General features: G+C 34.8%; 1 protein-coding gene across 9 annotated transcripts in view; it reads left to right on the forward strand.

Annotated features, from left to right (window-relative positions):
* Positions 1-18916, forward strand: part of ATP8A1 (ATPase phospholipid transporting 8A1) — a 118783-nt gene that overhangs the window by 61037 nt on the left and 38830 nt on the right. For all 9 annotated transcript variants that reach the window (XM_068943013.1, XM_068943010.1, XM_068943009.1 and 6 more), the window contains 4 exons: positions 400-464; positions 5193-5365; positions 10725-10908; positions 11009-11119. In XM_068943013.1, the coding sequence (XP_068799114.1) occupies positions 400-464; positions 5193-5365; positions 10725-10908; positions 11009-11119 (533 nt within the window). The remainder of the gene's footprint in view (positions 1-399; positions 465-5192; positions 5366-10724; positions 10909-11008; positions 11120-18916) is intronic.

An 18916-nucleotide genomic window follows, 5' to 3' on the forward strand; every position in this document is an offset into this window, starting at 1 on the left:
AGCTTCAAAGGGTAACACAAGATATGAGAGTATTTTTATACGCTGTTATTTGTATGAAACACTGTTTACATTCCAAAAACTTGCAAGGCTAAGGGAGATCGATTTGGTGTCTTGAACAACCTGAAGGGGTTTTACGGAGAAGATGCGCTTTATTCAGAGGTACTCAGCAGGATGAGAGACAACAGTTGTAAATTACAGCAAGGAAAATTCTGACTATTCTCACTTATACTGTATATCTAACTTTTAATAGAATGGTATATAATAATTTTTTTAACCATTGATTTCAGTTGGGGCAGTTTGGTTTTAATTCTGTCCATAGTTCCCTTACAGAAAAAATGCTTTGTTACGTTTTGAAGGATTTTGTGGAGCAGATTTTGAAAGCAAAAATATTTTTAACAGGTCACTCCTGTAAACTTTTGAGAAAGAACATGGGACTCATTGTTATAAATGAAGGCTCTCTTGATGTAAGTAAAACCTGCAAAGTTTTCAATATAAGTAATGATTTTAAGCCAAAATGAAGCATTGTGTTGTTTAACTACAAAACATACCCAGGTATCTAGAAGAGGGGAGAGAAAGGTCGAAAAAGATTCGCATGGATTTCACATCTGTTTATCTGGACAAATAAAGAAAATTCTACTAAAACCACTGATTTTTTTCTCTCCTTTTAATCTGATCACTTAGTATTGCACATTTGAAAGACCGTATTGTCTTTGTTACAAAGTCTTGCTGAATAATTAGAAAACCTAGTCTACAGCTTCCAAAACCACAGTGTACCTATTATAAAAATAAACTTCAGCATGATAATCAAACAAATTCCAAATAGCAGGAATTAGTAGTAGTGCCATTTTCTATGCAGACGAAGAACCAGCAGCTCCACATGCTTCTAGTAGTACTAGCCAGTACCCAAACTAATCCTAAGTTCCTTCTAATGCTGTTTCTTAGCGAATTCTTAGTATCTGCCAAAAATTGTTTGTTATGTGTGTGACCCACTTAGAGTGACACGTTTTCAACATGAAAGTGTGAACTTAATTTATACTTTAAATATATTAATCATGGTTATTTTAGGCAATATATTTTGTTGATTAAAAATTTAAATAAAATCCCAACACAGAATAAACAGAAGACGTTAATCAATGTCTGGAACTAGAGTTTGCTGAAATACTAAGCCAGCTTTTTGACACAAGTAGCCTGTGATATTAATGAAAAGAGACAATTTTCTTTCTTAGTTTAGTTCATTGGATAGCTTATGAAAGATTAAGTGAACATTGTTTACTGAAAAAACACGAAGGATTCTTGGTTGAAGCCCTTCATTTTGCTTTAGACTTTTTCACTCTACTAGTTTCTGAGTAAAAAAACAGATGCAAGAAGAGTGAGAACTACTAACCTGTATTTAGAGTAGTTGCACTAACTGGATTTCAAAACTGCTGCATACTTAATAAATTTAAAGTGTAAAAGTGACAACTTCGTATGCTTTTTTCTATGTGATAAAATAAACTGAGGTAGTTTTATTTAACTCTTAAAAAGAGTCCGATATAAAACTGAGTAAACAGGCACTGTGTATTACCCATTTTCTAATATGGCAGTTTAGAAATTGATTAAGTATATATTAAGCAAAACATTTTTAAAAATAGTTGCATATAGGTACAGTTTATTTTGAACATAAAAAATATCAAGTATGATATCCATGCCATAGTCCATGTTTCAAACGGAAATGTTTAAACTGTGTAGAAACTGAGAGCTCCTTTCCCCACATGCACAAAGTACATTCAAAGCAGATAAGGAAGCAGATTTAATATACCAGTTGAATTTGCATGTACAAATTGGTCATCTGCAAGCCTATGTTGATAGCATAAATCATATTTTATCAGTCGTGTCAATCAAATTGTTTCAGGGCTAGAGGCAGTTTTAGAAAGGAAAAAAAAGAAAAGTTCTGTACCAGCAACTTTAACAAGAATCTTCCTTGAAAGTTTTCTGTCTCATTTGATGGTGCATGTTTCATTGTTTGGTTACTGTGTACCTTCACTTCTGCCTGTGGATTTTACTTGCTGGTGTGGTTGGAATCAGATGACTGTTTCTAGTGTGACTTGTCAACACTGGCCTTGAAAATTCAGAGTGGAGACAGGCCTGAGCAGGTCTTCAGGAAACGGTGAAAGAGAAGTAGGGTGCTGTGATTGCAGAATTTTAAGTCAGTGCAGTTGAAATTTCTTCTCCTTGTGCATACCTAAGACAGCTGGCAAAACGCCATGATAATTTCTTGGAATATTGTCTGTTAAGGTATATGGCCAAAACTCCGGCTCTTGAGCAGTTCAGATCCACCTCTCATACTAGGGCTCTGTCCGCTGCCTTGCAGTGGAACTGTGCTCCCATGGGGGCTACTGGACAACCCAATTCCCTCAGTGTGGGAGGCATCAAACAGCCAGGCAATGCGAAAGAAACACGCTATCATACTTTAGGACTCCTTGAGTGCACAGGACTTCCCTATCCCGTGATGCAGTGGCACCTGTGTATTTAAGACCTTGGAGAACATTAATATATGCTGTGGCATTCCTCTCCTCCTTGGCTCTGTAAGGGATCCATATTGTTCGGGGCTATATGAAGATTTTGGTTTGTGAGAGTTCAGAAAGCTGGCTCCTCTTGGTCAGCGTATTTTTAGTAATCCTGAATAAAGAGTAACAGCAGTGGATGATTCTTACCCTTGCTATTATAACATTACTACAATACCTATTTAATACCAGTGGCTTCTTTTAAACATCAGCCAGCACACCCTGGATCCTTCAGGGACAGATAGTGTTTCCTAAGACATATAAAACAGTTCTAATGAAATATATGCCTCCTGAATTTATTATCACCTTGGCATGCAAAACGCAGGAAGTTAGACAGTCAATAAAATACTTGTTTAGACTATATCCCAGATCAGCGAACTGAGTTTACAAAAAAATGCACTGAAATAAGAGGTCATCTTTTTTGTAAGATGTGCTTATAGTTTTGGAATTAAAAAAAAAAAACCCTCTCCAAATTAGCATGTCTTGGATGGGGGAGAATTGGAATCAGTTCCACAAAACATTTAGATATCTCCAGTTTTTGCAACCTCATTTATTTTGAGGTTCCTCTCCTAGGAATGTCTTCCTTGTTAACAAAAGCACGTTTTGTTTTTGAAGGTCTTGCATAAAAGTACACTGGATTTGATTTTTGCTTTTACGTTAACGTAATGAATTGATAAAATTTCAGTATAGTATTGCTATTGTGGAAGGAAGTCATAAGAACATAGCCTTATTGTTTTAACTGTGAACTCAAAAATAGTTTAATCTGGAAAGAGGAAAGTAGTTTGAATTGATCACCACTCAGTTTCTCTGAGAAGCATTTCATGGAAATGCTTTCATACTGTTTTTAATTTAAGACATTGGATTTCATCGTAGAGCTGTGTTTAAGCACAGAAAGGAATTTTAAATGTAATAGCTTTACAGCTGGGTTAAGAGTTTTGTTTTGTTTTGGATTTTCCTTTGTTTGTTTTCATATGTGGCAGGCTTGGAGCTACCTGAGGGCATGTCGGTTTGTGATTTTAAAAAAATTAAGAGTAATTTAAGCAGGAGAGTTTATACTACATATATGAGAAGAAGCAATAGAAGATGAGACGAATATGAAGTTCTGAGCTCTTGTGTTGCTTAAGTTCAGTCATAAGCTAAATAGTTCATGGAGATGAGAAAAACTCATACTTTCTTGTATATTGCAATATTTGTTATTCAAAGAAGGCATTCTGGAAAATAGTTATGGAGGTTACTGGGATTTTTTAAGACTTGTTTTTTAACATGTAATTTTAAACAAAGTGGCACCTCCTTTACATTACAGTACCTTCAGAGAAGGAGAGAGAGAAAACCTCTAAAGTGCAGAATATCCCAGGAGCCTAGTCTCAGCTTAAATAAACCAATCAATTTTTAGAAGACTAGTGAAAGCAAGGCAGGCAGAAAACGGGCAATAGCATATAGAGATGGGGAAGTAAGTTGAGTCGGGGAGGCAGAGCATATCATTAATTTCATTTTAGAGTGTTTAAGCTTTGTACTTGCATCTGTGTAGTGTTTTCTTCTTAGATGGTTGCACTTAATTTTATTTAGATCTGCCTGACATCACCAAGGTAGTGTGCCCCAGGCTAAAATAATTGCTCAGTTGTTACGACTGTAGAAAAATGTAAGAATATTATTGTCATAGGATGTGACTGTGTCTAAAAATGAGTTTTATACAAGCAAAAGTGTGTTTTCATCTCCTCTTCTCCTCCAAAACCCCTTTTACTTCTGGTCTGAGACAGAAAAAACAGCAGAAGAAAAGGGTGGTCCATAAAGGCTCCATAAAGGCCATTCACAGTAAAAGAAATATAATAAGCAGTTATGTGTTTTTAATTCCTCATGACATTGTGAGGTAGAACTTTGCTGTAACTGAGTAGATATTAGTGACCTCTCTAAAGCAGGCTAAGAAATGCTGCTGCATAAATACAAGTGAAGGTGTTGTTCACTGAGTATAATCAAAAGCTCTTAGTACTGGATCACAGAACAGTGATTTGTGCAGGTGTAATTCAAACTTTCCATAGCAGCTGAAAAAATATGAAATATGATCTTTTGTATAACATATTGTTAATGCTGGCTTATCTTAAAGTATGATTTTAATATGATAGTTAGAATTATCAGTTATAATGCATCTACTTATATTGCAAATTATCTTTGAAGTTTCTTCTACTTTTTTCTAAACATTTAGATCTGTTTTATGCAACAGTGAACAAAAAATATTTCTTCAGGTATTTATATATGTGATTTTGCTTTGGATAGGTATGTAAAAAAACATACTTTAGTAATGTTTGTTAGCAGTCATTTATGCAGAGAGTCATTTATGCATTTATGTTGCCATTCAGAGAGCATTAAAAGTTCCACCACAACTTCTGCACTTTTTTTTTTTTTGGCAGAGTGTTAGAGCAATCCTGCGTGCGTTCTCCACTGTGGTGTCTAATAGCACATCTATTGCCAATACTTTTTATGTTGTTATTATTTGATACTATATATTTGATAGAGCTGGTAGCATAATCAAAAGGTAATTTCCTTAAAAGGTGAATGCAAATGTTGCTCATCACACTGAAAATATTTTTGGATTTTAAAATAGGCATAATAGGAATTAAAAATAATCAACTCTTACAATTTTATGTGCAACAGGGAACGAGAGAGACGCTTAGCCATCATTGCAGTACTCTTGGTGAGGCTTTAAGGAAGGAAAATGATTTTGCCCTTATCATTGATGGTAAATCCCTGAAGTATGCTTTGACATTTGGAGTGAGACAGTATTTTCTGGATTTGGCTTTGTCATGTAAAGCTGTTATTTGTTGCAGGTAAGCCTTACATTTTTCTTTCTGTACAGTTTTTTTTAACAATATCTAAAAATTAAGAATTTTCCATTTCAGAGGCAAACACATATGCACATGTGTCTTTCAGCCATGAAATATAAAAAGCTTTAGTAGTTAGAATTCTGAAATGTAGTCATTCAAGCAAAATATTTCTGTAGTGAAGTATGAACAGGTATGTACCGGCCACACAAAGTCGTTCAGGTTGCATATACCCAGAAAAATCGGTTATTGTCTATCAAGGATAGTCTCAGCAAGATTCAGATATTGGTATTAACCTTAAATTAACATTACGTTTAACTACACACTTTGGCACATCTGGATTCTTTCGTAGAGCTCCCCCAGCAGGCAAGAATTTGTATCTGTGCCTTTTCTGTAGGGCGTGGATTACACTGCATAAGTAGTACACATAAAGTACAAGAGGTATGACTGATATTTTTTTCCTGAAGTTGATGGAAACACCTTTTTTACTTATTCTTTATTTTTGGGGGGTTCTTACAAAATAATCAGACCTTAAATCCCTTACTGTAAATATCAGCTATTAGAGCTGTAATAAGGAAATTTTTCCCAGGTCGAAGGAAAATAAATATTTGCATTCTTTAAATAAGCAAAATATGAAAGCAGTTTGGCTAGCCTTTTAACATTTCCACGTTTATCTTAAGGAAGGAATGCATCATTACTGTAAAAGTGATAGCTTGTATGGTTTTGGGCCTTCTTTGCGCCTTCTCTGTGGCTCTAAACATAGAAACAGCAAACATCTGTGTACTATATCACCTTCTACATTTGAATGATTGGAAGAAAAGGGAGTTGGACAACTGTTAGCTAAATAAACAGGAACTGCTTCTGTTGACATTTAAACAACGTGGCTGAACCCAGCTGGTTGATATGTCAAAAAGCAAAAGCAAGAACTCTTCTTTATCAGATCATTGGCAACTCAGGTAGGACACTCTTATTAGAAAAGCAATCAAAAATTTCAGAACTGTGGAAATAACTACTATTTTCATCAGTGCCTAAGGGGACTATTGCAAGGTTATCCAATTAACGTTCTCATGTTATTTTCACTATTTTGTGTTAGTATAGAAACGGTTGTTTCCTGTATTAGACCGGGAATAATAAACTGAGAAATGAGACATTCAGACTCTGTTCTAGAGCCTGCTATTTATCAAAATTAGATCATGTCACAGATTCAGTTTCTTACAGTTATTGTAGTACTGAAAGTTTTAGAAGTTTTTGTCTTCTCAAGTTGCATCTAATTCCACTTTTCTTTGTATAGTCTGCTTATAATTGCTTTAGAAGAAGAATCTGTGAAAAGGAAAGTCACCCTGGATCTTGTACAAGAACAAAGTAATTCAGAGAATTCAGCACTGTTTCTCACCAAATTTAAATCTTCCTTCAATAAATTACATAAGTGTATTTTTGCCTATTACTTCCTGAAGGTAGAGGCACAGTGCATGCAAATGTGGGAACTGTTGAAAATACATTTTAATAGACTGTCTGGGTTGTTTTTTTGGTATTTTTTTTTTTTAATCAAAGTTTTCATGTGCAGTTCAGGTAATAGAGTTGTAATGTTAATAATGTTCCACTGTTCAGATCCTTCTGAAACAGTAGCATGTTCAAAATGGATCTGTGTGTTAAAAAGGAAATTTTTCTGTCTTGCAAAAGGAGGGGAAAAAGTAAATGGAGTTATGCCATCCGTTGGGTGATACCTTCTGCCTCTACTTTGTTTTTGTTTTTTAAGGTTTAGCTTTGTAGTGGTTCTCCAGCATGAAATTCTCTTTCAAATTAAGATCTTACTTTAGCGCTTCTGTGATGAATGATTATCTTTCTAATCACTTCCCTATTACGACAGCAGTCCTTAACGAGGGTCACCCAGGCAAGTAAGGGCTTTGTGTGGGTTCTGCTAGTTTCAGTTTTGCTCAGTAGAGTAACAAGCACTAGGTGTGTGGAGAAATAGTGTTTCAAAAATCTGCTTCTTTCCTCCCCTTTCTTGACTTGAAGCTACATTTTATGCTGTATGAAGAAACAGTGTTGCAGTTTCTATTAAACTAGAACCATTCTAGGATATCTTGCACAAATAGCTGGTTTTTATTGGTAGCTCTTCTGTGATTAAACAACAAAAGTACAAAATTAGGGTTTCTGTTCTAGTAACATTCTCCCTGCCATTTCTACATCTCCATAGTATATTGAGGTCAGCCAGTTTGAATAAGTGTCTAGGTATATGCTCTGACATATTTTGTGGTTATTTAAAATTTGGCTGCGGGTTTAAAACTAGGAACACTTCCCTGTAGAACTCACTGAAAAAGTGGTAAGTACATGTGGGTATTTTGAGAAGTGTCACTTGCTTTTTCAAAAGCCAAAATTATACCAAAGTATTTTTTTCCTGTTAATGCTCCATCTTTAAATATTATGATTTTTAAAATGTTTTTAAAATCTTCTTTCTTGGTCACAAATGCACAAATTAAATTGTAGTTAATAATGCCAAATCATTTATCTACCTAAAAACATTATAATCTTGAGTAAATCAAAATACAGGCCTCTCCTGTCCATATGAAGGCAGTAAACATTTCAAGCACTCCTTGGTTTTAGAAGTACAAATTAAATTTTCTTTGAAATGTTCAGACTGTATTCACTTGTTCAGAAGCATTTATTATCAATGAACTCCTCCTGAGAGTAGCATTAACATAAATAAAGCTGAAAAAAATTCAGTGGACATTTTACTTCAAAAATCTGCATGTTATTAGTCCCAAGCAGATGTTTGGCTTAAAGACTTAGACTAGCTGAATTCTAATTCTATATTGGCTTCCAAAGAATATGTGTACAAAGAGTGTTAAACTGATGATTTTACTACTGATTCAGTAGTGAAAATGTACAGCTTGGAGTGAACAAATTGAACAGAAGGTATTTTTTACAGCTTTCACTATGAATTTGAAGGTATGCAGTACACGCTTTGCTTTCATGTGGCAATGAAAGTAAGTGTCATCTTCCAACTGCCCCATAACATTGTCCAAAAGGGAAATAACCCACTATTCCTTGAAAGTTAAATAGATAAAAATAAGTAGATTTATTTAGAAAACCATCATTAACTTCCACTTTTTTCATTACCAGGTAGACACAAGAAGTGCCTTATCAGTATAATTATAAAAATCTTACTGTATCAGAGAAAAACAGCATTTTTGAAGGGGATGGTAGATCTGCGTACCACAAGAAATTGATTTTTTTTTTTTTTTTTTAAGTATTAGAGCAGAAATAAGAAAACAGTAGATTTCTTTTGTAAGGTACTTGTTGAGTAGTATTGTAAAAGACATGGTGCTTCACAAGGTTTAGATGATGAAGAAAAATATTTTTACGTCTTGTTTTTAGTAATAGTAATCTCAGAATTTTAGTTTTGCATTTGTAAAATTTTGAAATTATTTCAGCTCTCGGGTCAGGAATCTTCTGCAGAAGCTGGCTGTAGCTAGTCTTGATACCATCAAGCAATGCTCAAATGAGATAGATATAATCTTTTGATCACAGAAACACTTCTTGATATACTTGGATCATGGACGTTCTTTTGAAGGGCTTTGCCTAGGAGCTTTCATCCCAAGTTCTGCACAAGGTTAGACTCATCCCTAGTACCTTTTTCAAAAGTTTAAAGATGTGTTGCACAGGCTGCTGAATAAAGTGTCTAGATAGCAATGTTCAATCCAAAGACTGTATTGTTTTACACTCCTTTCTTTTTTGCTTTTGGAAGACCATGCAGTTAGACTTTAGCTAACCTCTTTCTGATTGATTGCACTTGAAGTTTAAGAAATTTTACTTAATTAGCACTAGATAGGCATTGAGGGATTTTTTCAGCTGATCGGGCAGCACCTTTAGGTGAATCGTGAGAAGGTGTCCTGTGGCAGCACATGGAGAAGAGGATTAGAAGACTAGATTAGAGCTATAAGGATGTTACTAGAGCTCAGTGGGAATAAGGATATGGTATATGAGAAAAGATATAAATAGATGCCAGGCACCCAGGTTTCCTTAGCAGCACTGTCTCACTGTTAATCACCACGGTCTAGAGAAGAGAGGCAACCACCATTCGTATACCCCTGTTTTGGGAACTCAGTAACCTATGCAGTGTTTCAGCTTAATCTATTTATTGCAACATAGTTTTTCTCTGTAACTTTATAAGGTAGACAAAATGAAAAATACCAACATTTGCTAGAGGAAAAATGGAAAAGCTTTTCTTTTTTTCCTTTTTTAAATGAACTATGTACTTCATACTGTTACTTCCTATTTCTTCTGTGACAATCCAGATCAGATCATATATCGTTCCTTTCCATAGTAAAATAAGCATCTTGGTGTTATGGACTAACAGCATAAGCTGTTAAGTGTGGTGTATTTCAGAGTGATCATGATTATCCTTGGATTGCTAAAAATTAGGTAGCCTCTATTTTAGTGAGAAAGTGTTTTCCTGTCATAAAAAACTTACGAGGGTTTGCAGAAATTAGAATTTTCTTTTCTAAAGACCCTTTTCAGGAAAATTTATCACACTTTCTCCATTTGCCCTCAATATTTAGCTTTTCTCTGATCTTTAACTTGGATATATTAATAAAAGAAATAGAATTGACACAGAGGCTGATGACTGATTTAATGGTTTTCATTGGAAAAAAGAAGCAACAGAGCGGTGAAGCAGCTCAGAAAAAGCCTACAAAACCACTGACATCGCACTGCTGTTATTATCTATCTTCTAAGGAAACTTTTGCTTTCCTTTTTTTTCCTTTTTTAAGTTTATAGCTTGTCTGTCCTGTGAACATTGGATTTTGTTGTGCTATCTCTCAGGAAATAGTGTGTCACCCAGTTGCTTTTTCATACGGGCAGAATGGAAGGTAGCTGGCATCACCATTAACTTCAATCAGCCAGTCCTGCATTACTTGTTGTTGTATTTATGTAAATATGTGTTTAAATGGAGGAAAATAAACAGCATAAAAGCAAAATATGCAAAAATATGCAACCATTCTCAGTTAATACTGATAGTGGTGCTGCTTGGGGTTTCTTCCGTTATTCCGTTTTAGGGGCGTATTGCAAGATCAGAGCAAGCATATGTAGGTGAATGAAGTTTGATCTATATGTCTCCCATCCTATTCACATCTTACTTAAATTCAATGTTTGCATTAATCTTGCTGGGAATGTTCTTTTATCATATATCCTAAAGGGCATTTTATCATGTATCCTCAAGGGCAATAACAAGAAGCTGTTACTGACTGGGATGTTAACTGGCCTATTTTTATTACCTTGTAGCAGAACAAAGTATGTTTTGAAAGTACATTCTGTACTTTCTGAAATTTGTGTATGAAACCTTATACTTTCTTTTACCCCTTAGGGTATCTCCACTTCAGAAATCTGAAGTTGTGGAAATGGTTAAAAAACAAGTTAAGGTAGTAACTCTAGCAATCGGTGATGGAGCAAATGACGTTAGTATGATACAAACAGCACATGTTGGTGTTGGTATTAGTGGAAATGAAGGTCTACAGGCTGCTAATTCTTCAGATTACTCAATTGCTCAGGTAAGTTACTACACTGTAAATCTTTACAATAAAGTAGTTTAAAGTCCGATTAATACCAATGCGTGCATGTCCTAAGTATCCTTTTTTTCATTGTTTGCAGTTCAAGTATCTGAAGAACTTGTTGTTGGTTCATGGTGCCTGGAACTATAACAGAGTAGCTAAATGCATCTTATACTGTTTCTACAAGAATATAGTGCTCTATATTATTGAGGTAATTTTATTTTTTTGAAATTTGAAGCATTATTTTGATTAATATATATGATTTTTACAAAGCATTAAACTGTCAGTGAACACTTACTGAACTGGATCTTGCTTTATAATGAACTGATTAATGTTATAGTCTGTTTTTCTTACTTCAAAAAAGCCTAACAGATCTCATACAGATACCTACCGAATTTTAGTATTGCATTAGTACTGAATACTTGTATTGCATCATACTGGTAGCTTATTAAAAATATTTATCTCTAACATAGCAGAGGACCTAAGGAATGCAGTTATAAGTAGCCTTAAATTTGCCAAGACAAGTATGTGCTTAAGCTGTTTGTTGAACTGGGGTCTGCCACTGTCCAGTTTGCAAAGTGAATGCCCTTTTCAGGCCACTGCTGAACTGCATGTTTAGGCTGTTGCTGTTCAGAACAGTACTTAGTGTTTTCATATACATGCTTAATTACACTGTTGCCTACCTTTTATTTTTTAATGTGGAATCTGTGCCGCTCTTAAGCTCTAATTTGTGAACAGGGATATTTTCCTAAAAGTAGCTGATTTAATTTCTTGTCTGGGATTCTAATGAAACTGGGATCTTGTCAAAAACAGTCATACGAGGGGATTATATTGTAGTAAATGTATGTTTACTGGTAGGTATAGTTAAGACAGTATGTGTATAGCTGTAGTTTTTAAGACCTTTTTGACCACTTTGCAACCGTACCATTTTTACCATACTTGTTAATATATTTTAAAATGTTTCTTTTTTTCCCTCGTCATTTACTGTTTCTCTCTTTCTCCCAACAGCCTCTTTCTTTCTTCTTCATTGCTGGATATATATATATATATATATATATCTCCAGTAATGATATTTATATTTAATTCAAACTTTAAATTCACAATGTATCCTGTTGCATTATTTTAAAATATTTTAAATGTCTTTTTATGTAGAAATGTTATAGCCGGAAAGTATTTATGTTTCTTAACCCCCTTTCATTGTTTCTAAGTTTTCCATGCTTTCTTTCTTTATTCTTGGGTTATTACTGTGAGTAGATTTCAATGTAAATATCAACAAGTTTGTAGTCTGTTCAGAATAACGTACAAAGTAGGAAGCAATGCAAAAATACACTCCATTAAAAATCCTCAGCTGATTTAAAAATGACGGCAGACTTTTGGTCCTGCATTTCCACAGTTACACGTCTGAATTCTGAAAGTAGTGGTTAGTTGTAGCTCTTCATCAGTTTTTGTTTTTTTTTTTTTAAGTACTTCAACCTTGTAGTAAAACAGTATTAAATACTGTTAAATAAATAGCTAAATAAATACTAAAAACAGTGTTAATATATATTTTGTATTTATTGAAAACATATAAAATTGATCTTTAAGACTTATTTTTCTTAATTTTCTGTCATTGTCACCTGCAAGCTCTTCGTGAATTTAAACTTAAATCAGGTGTGAATATCCCCCCACTTGTATTCTCTTGAGCAGAGAAGTTAAATGTAAGGTGAAGAGATCATAATCTAGAAAATACAAAAGACTAGACAAGGTAGAGGAGCAGATGGAAGGGCAAAGAAATAATATTTATGTGGATTTTTACATTTCATATATAGTACCTACAAGCATTTTATCATAAGTGCCTTCTCTGGGAGACAAGATGACTTTTACTTGACTTCCTATATACCCACCATTTGTCAGTGCAAAAATCTTTTGCAGATGTTAATAGCTCGTGTCAATACTGTGAATGAATGGGCAGATATTCACCACTGAATGTCTCTAGAAAGGACAACCGCCAGTCTTGAATCTCTCTTTTCAGTGTTTTGTACAGAGGAGGCGTGGGAGCAGCGAGCTCAGTGAGTGTTTGTAAGCTGCTGCTTAATATGCAGAAATGCTACCTCAGGAGAAGGCCTGAGAAGCCTGCGTGGCCGCACCTCCTCGCTCCTGGCGTTCAGAACGTGATACCAGGAGAAGCGTGTCTGGAAGTTGCTTTAAAATAAGTTTCCTTTTATTTGCTGAAGACTGTCTACTATCAATACTATCTACCTTTATTTAGTATATGCATTTTTTTTGGAAGTGTCTATTTAGTACTAATCAAACACATAGTATGATGGAGGCTGTTTAATCTAAAACACAGCTTTTTCCCTAGGTCATTGTGCATTGATATGAAATAAGTGTCACTGGTTTCTTGGTGCAGAACATGCTAAAGGTCTATAGCAACACTTTATGTATTTAAACTCCTGTTCATAAGAAACTGGAAGCGATCTGTAAAAACTTTTTCCACTCTCTGTCTCAATTCAATAGATATTTAAACATGGACCTCACTTTTTGTATGGGAGTAGTCCGCTGTGGTTATATACTGAAACATCACTCTAAATTGCAAGTTCAAGCTCTGAATTTCTAATAATCTGTTAGTGTGAGCTGTTAAGCCTGTACAGAGCCTCAGATTCACATAGGCTAAGCCTATGCAGGGCCTCAGACCCATTTTTAGGGGACAGTCATTACATTTTAATGATAGTTAGGATGTTGAGTTAGATTGAGAACTCCTTTGTAAATTGGTTTCGTTTTTACACTGCGATTACTGCATATACTCTTTGATAAGCTTCTCACTTTGAAGTTATGCAAATCTCCCTTCAACATCAGAGGAACAAAATTTTTTCTGCTATTTTTACTTCGTCATCTACTAGCTAGTAATGACAAATAGCTATTTCATGTTAAATGAAGAAGATTCACAATAAAAAAAAAATTGTAAAGATCTACATAGGTAATTTCTGCTTGAAATAGAGAAAGTTCAAACTAAAGAGTGGATATAAGACCAGGACACAAATGAAAGAAACTAATACATGGAGTTCACATTTGAAGTCCAGTTACAAATTCCTGACCATAGCCATACATCACAATTTAAATGATCTTCTGTAAACAATTCATTTGTACTAAATATTTTATTAGCTATATCTACCTCTCTTTGTTTCCTTAAGCTTTGGATGATGGGTATCTACAGACAGTTGCACATGTTTTTACTATTTTGCAAATTATTGATACATTTAGCTCTCCAATCCTGATTTTTTTTTTCCGTCTATCCAAACCTACATCTCTCCTTTTCCCTGATACCTTTTTTTAAATCTCCCAAGTCTAACATAGCTAAAACTATATTTAGTATCTTTTTTCCCCAAGCCCTTTGCATTCTTCTAGTAAGTTAGACACTTCTCTTGTCACTCATGTCCTTAACTGAAGTTTACCATTTCGTTCCTGATTCTTTAGCCTGACACATCAGATGAACTCCTGCAGTCGTATTCAGACCCTAACATGCATAAATCCAAACCTAAGTAGACTTTCTGGTTTATTCAGATTGATTCTGAGCCATAGAGTTTAGGCGCTGTTGTTCTGTCACTTATGCTGAGATGGGGGAGAGGGACGCTTAAATCGCAGGTTGTCCAAAAGCCACATCATCAGTATGCTTCATGTATGCATGCTGCATTTAGTTCAATTTAAAACATGGACAGCAGCAGTGATAGTGGTCATGCCCACCTTTTCATTATATGATTTGAAAAGTTAGAAACGTGAGGATCCACATTTGAGGCCCATCTTATTTTGTGTGGGCTACGAACCTAAATCTTTAATTTCCTTGGGAAATTCTGTAGCTATTGAACTATAAGGTAGTCTGAATCTTCACTTTTCCTTCACTTACATAGTCTAAGTCGCTTCTCAGGGACACCTGTCGTCTTTTGTTTATATAGAGATGCTGGATTAGTGATTTGAGCAGTCTGAATAGGGCCTGCCTCCTACAAGAAGGTCCTTGAGTTAGTTGCTAAATTATCATCATGTATAGTTTTCCCTAAATACTTATATTACAGGTTCAGGTATTTTACAGGTTCCTTCAATTGTCTATCATAATCATGATTAAACACACTTGTGCATGAAGATAATTTCCCGCTGTTAAGTTCTTTCCTGTCACTGTCACTATTAACATTGTAGTAAGCTCTGTAGAATTTGTATTTGTTTCTTATGTTCAGGTTAAGGATGTAATTCTACAGGGTTCAGAGGTTAAGAGAGAGGTTAAAAGGTGACCTACTTTTCTCACCTTTTTCCAGTTTGAGATGAGGGCTGTATTTATCCTTGTTTCTATTCCCCCACCCCCCATAGCTGCTAATTTTTTCAAGCTGTTGGTCTTTTTGATGTGAACATTGGAATACAATTGATTCTCCCCAGGTATCTTACAAGCCAAAGAAAACCTATGTTTCTGCTTACACCTTGAAGATACTCTGTCTCTTAGAGTAGTATATCTGGTAGGCTACTAGGTAGTAGTATTTTTACAACAGAGAGCATTTAAAAGGGTTCCCTACCTAAACTTTTTCTGATAGATTGAACAAGAACTGTAAAACTCAGCGGTGCTACCAAATCTTCGTTGCATTGCATCTAGAGCTCTAGCCAAGATTTGTGCCAGTTCCTTATTACAGTAAGACTTTTTAACTGAAGTACCTGTAACTTAAATACTTTTCCTTGGAAGAAAGTAAATTATGTGATTTCAGCAGGTTAATATGGTTCCTTAAAGGTACAATTTACTGTACAATTTTACAGTAAAACTGTAATTTTCAGGCTTTCAACAGCTTGAAAAGTTTAACTTAAATTCTGGACAGAATAAAAACTGAAAGCCATGAGGGTTTTAAGGAATAAAATGATCTATAGCATTGCTGAGAGGCTTGGTAGCAACTTCATACCTGACATTCCATGTAAATCAAAATTTAGTCTTAAATACTTACATTTCTTTAAAACAGTCACTTCAAAACATTTTCAAATGTTACTTAACATCATTCATATTTAATAGCAGAGAATATGTGGAATAGGTCGAATGCATGTATTTGGGTCCTTTCTTTTTAAATAAGAGTTTCAGTTTTGACTGCTAGTTAAATCACAACAGAAAGTTAATGTGCTTTCCATAAACTCCTTGGTACTGGTTAGAGTCAAATATATACCTGTTGGATATTTGTTCTACCTTCTTCCAAAATACTTGTACCTTGGTTAACTCTTTCTGAGATCACCAGCACTGAGATGTACAAAGCTTTATGCCCTGCCTATATGCACATATATGTCACATATTTTCTATTAGTAATATCCTTTTTCATACATCCTAAACTCTTCCCAAATTAAAAGTTCTAAAATTTACCCCAAGTATTTGATGCAAAAATAAAAAAAAATTAAGATGTGATTCACGTAATATCTGTCATTCACTCTTCTCTCAAGAGGTAATGTTTGTTACCATTGCACCTAGCATGTTCTTGAACCTTAAGCTGAAGGGGAGTAAGGAAGCTTCCATATCTCCTATATTTATGCAAACTTCTCTGTAATGATGGAGGCCAGTAGCATAGCAGCCATCAGCCTAGTTTGGCAGCAAAATAGTATGGTAACTGCATAATCCAAAGGTTGAAAAGAGGGAAGGCCGTTGAGCAGTGCAGCTTTTATATAACAGTGGTAATGAGATTCCTTTAAATTAGTTCAGATTCACCTATTTAGTTTAGTTGTAAAGTGTCCAAAACACTGTGCTGATGTTGTCTGCATAATCATTTAGTCATGAAGAAAAGCAGAGTGAAGTTAAGTTGTGTAGTCATCATTTGAACACCTTACGCTCTCACGCACGCACACTCGTGTGCACACGCACACACATATACACACAGAGACATCATTACAGTATTTATAGTTGCATATACAGGTTTTCAGAAGCTGTGTAACAGTCAGTATGAAGGATGATGGTGAATAGCATCCACTTTTGACAGGCAGAGTAGAATATAACTGTATTCATTGGTGGTTTCCTAGTAGATCTAAGGGAGCGAAGCATTCCCATTACAATGTCTCGTCACAGATTCCATGCTGCTACCGATCACTTACTGGACAGAGAAGCAGCTATGTCTTGAAATCCTGTGCCAAGTCTTTAAGAGGCCAGAATAGAACTAAAACCCAGATTGCATTCCTTCCTCAAGTTGTGCATTAGTTTAACTGTGTCTACAGATATCTTCCGGAATACAGATGTTTTCTTTAACTAGGAGCTAGAATGTTTTGCAAAGTGAGGCTGCGTGAGTAGTTTTTTTAATATTTATTTACCTATTTTTATGATTTTTAACATAATTTCGTATTTGCAAGTAGAGCAATTGCTGGTGATAGCTACCTCTCCTGCATTGTACTTGCCTGATGCTTTCCTTTCTTTGGAGGCTTTAACGACTCTGTTGCCGCAGAGTCCAGCAGACTCCAGAAACTCATAGGAGGGGAAATATCTGAAACCAGAGAACTGCCTTGTCTATTTTGTGAAATTCATTCTAGTCTACTGAGAAAATACTTCAGAATATCTTTTTCCTCTTTCCCTGATTGAGACAAGGGTCCAGCTGGAAATAAAAGTATTTGGTCATACAACTGAGAACTGTTTCCTAATGCATAGAACAGACAGCATTTGCTACGGTTATATAGCGTACTGTATTTGTCATTTCTTAACATTTGAACACTTGATGGTTTTCACCTTGAGTATCATTCTTGTGATAAAATTTTGTATAACATAAGCATTTATACTACACAGCAACATAGTATTACATAGACAAAATATTCCACAGTATTCATGTGGTAAATCACGTCAACTTGGAAAAATAACTACTGAGAAACTGCTGCTAGTAAATGTCTTCCAAATTCATAGGAGTTCAATCATAGCTCTGATTTCAAAAATCCAAAATCAAAATACGCAACAGAAAATTTAATAAAAATCTGAATAATCAACTGCCATAAACTACTCCCATAATATAAGCCTGTTCTGTGAATAGACTGAAGCATTACAAACCAGAAAAATGTAGCTGCTAGTGTTAAATTGGAAAAAAAAATTAATATTAAGAGGACTGACAGAAACTTTAATGAGTTCTGTGATGTCTCTGTATTGCAAGTGCTACCATTCATGATTTTGTACGTGGTCTTGTTGCAATAACTGGCCATCAAAAAAGTCTATTTACTTTTCATTTCATGAAAATTTTAGCTGGGTTTTAACTCTAGTTTCGTTTTCTTTCCATCTCAAAGTATTCACAAACATGTTCAAACGCTCCTTCATGTGTTAAAATATTAGGAGCTTGTTCGTAGGATCTGGTCATCTGGAGGCCAGCCCAGCATGGGTACATCTTGATTAATGGTTAATTTGTAGCAATTCATGTTTTCATAATGAAGTTAAATGAAACATGAACTGTAGCAAAGTCTCTGCTCTCTAAAAATTCACTTGACCAGTGTGTCAGGATTTCTGCCTTTTTCTTTGGATGTAATCTTATTGCTGATCCATTATCTAAACTGAATTAGAGCTTTTAAGTTGGAAGCGCATATTTAGCATTTAATATCTTAGTACTGTTAGTGGCATAAGTTGCCAAAAGGTTATTTATCTAATGATTTCTCAAAAACGAGAATCTAAATAGAGTAGAATGTTTAGGTGGTCATAACTTCTGTCACCTTATAATTTAAGTTTGTAGTATGCAAAATAGTCGCAGTATAACTTGTGAAGAAAGATTGATCAAACGTGCTTCTTACCCACTTTGATGTAATGAGGTCGTAGAGTGACTTATATAAGAAAGTACTGTCATGCTAAATAATGTACTGAAAAATATAAGAAAATGTGGATGAATCATACCTTCAATTTAAATTCAAATTTTTAATCTTTTAGCAAAAGTGGTAATATTTATGCAGAGGAAGGGCTACCCCTCTGAAGTACTCTGTAATTGAATCAGTGCTTCTTAATTGCATAATTGTAATTGATCTAGTACTCTGGTAAGTCCTCATTATCTCATGAGTTTCAGGTAGGAAA

Source organism: Struthio camelus, chromosome 4 (genome assembly GCF_040807025.1).
Source record: "Struthio camelus isolate bStrCam1 chromosome 4, bStrCam1.hap1, whole genome shotgun sequence".
In the NCBI taxonomy this organism is placed as follows: Eukaryota; Metazoa; Chordata; class Aves; order Struthioniformes; family Struthionidae; genus Struthio; species Struthio camelus.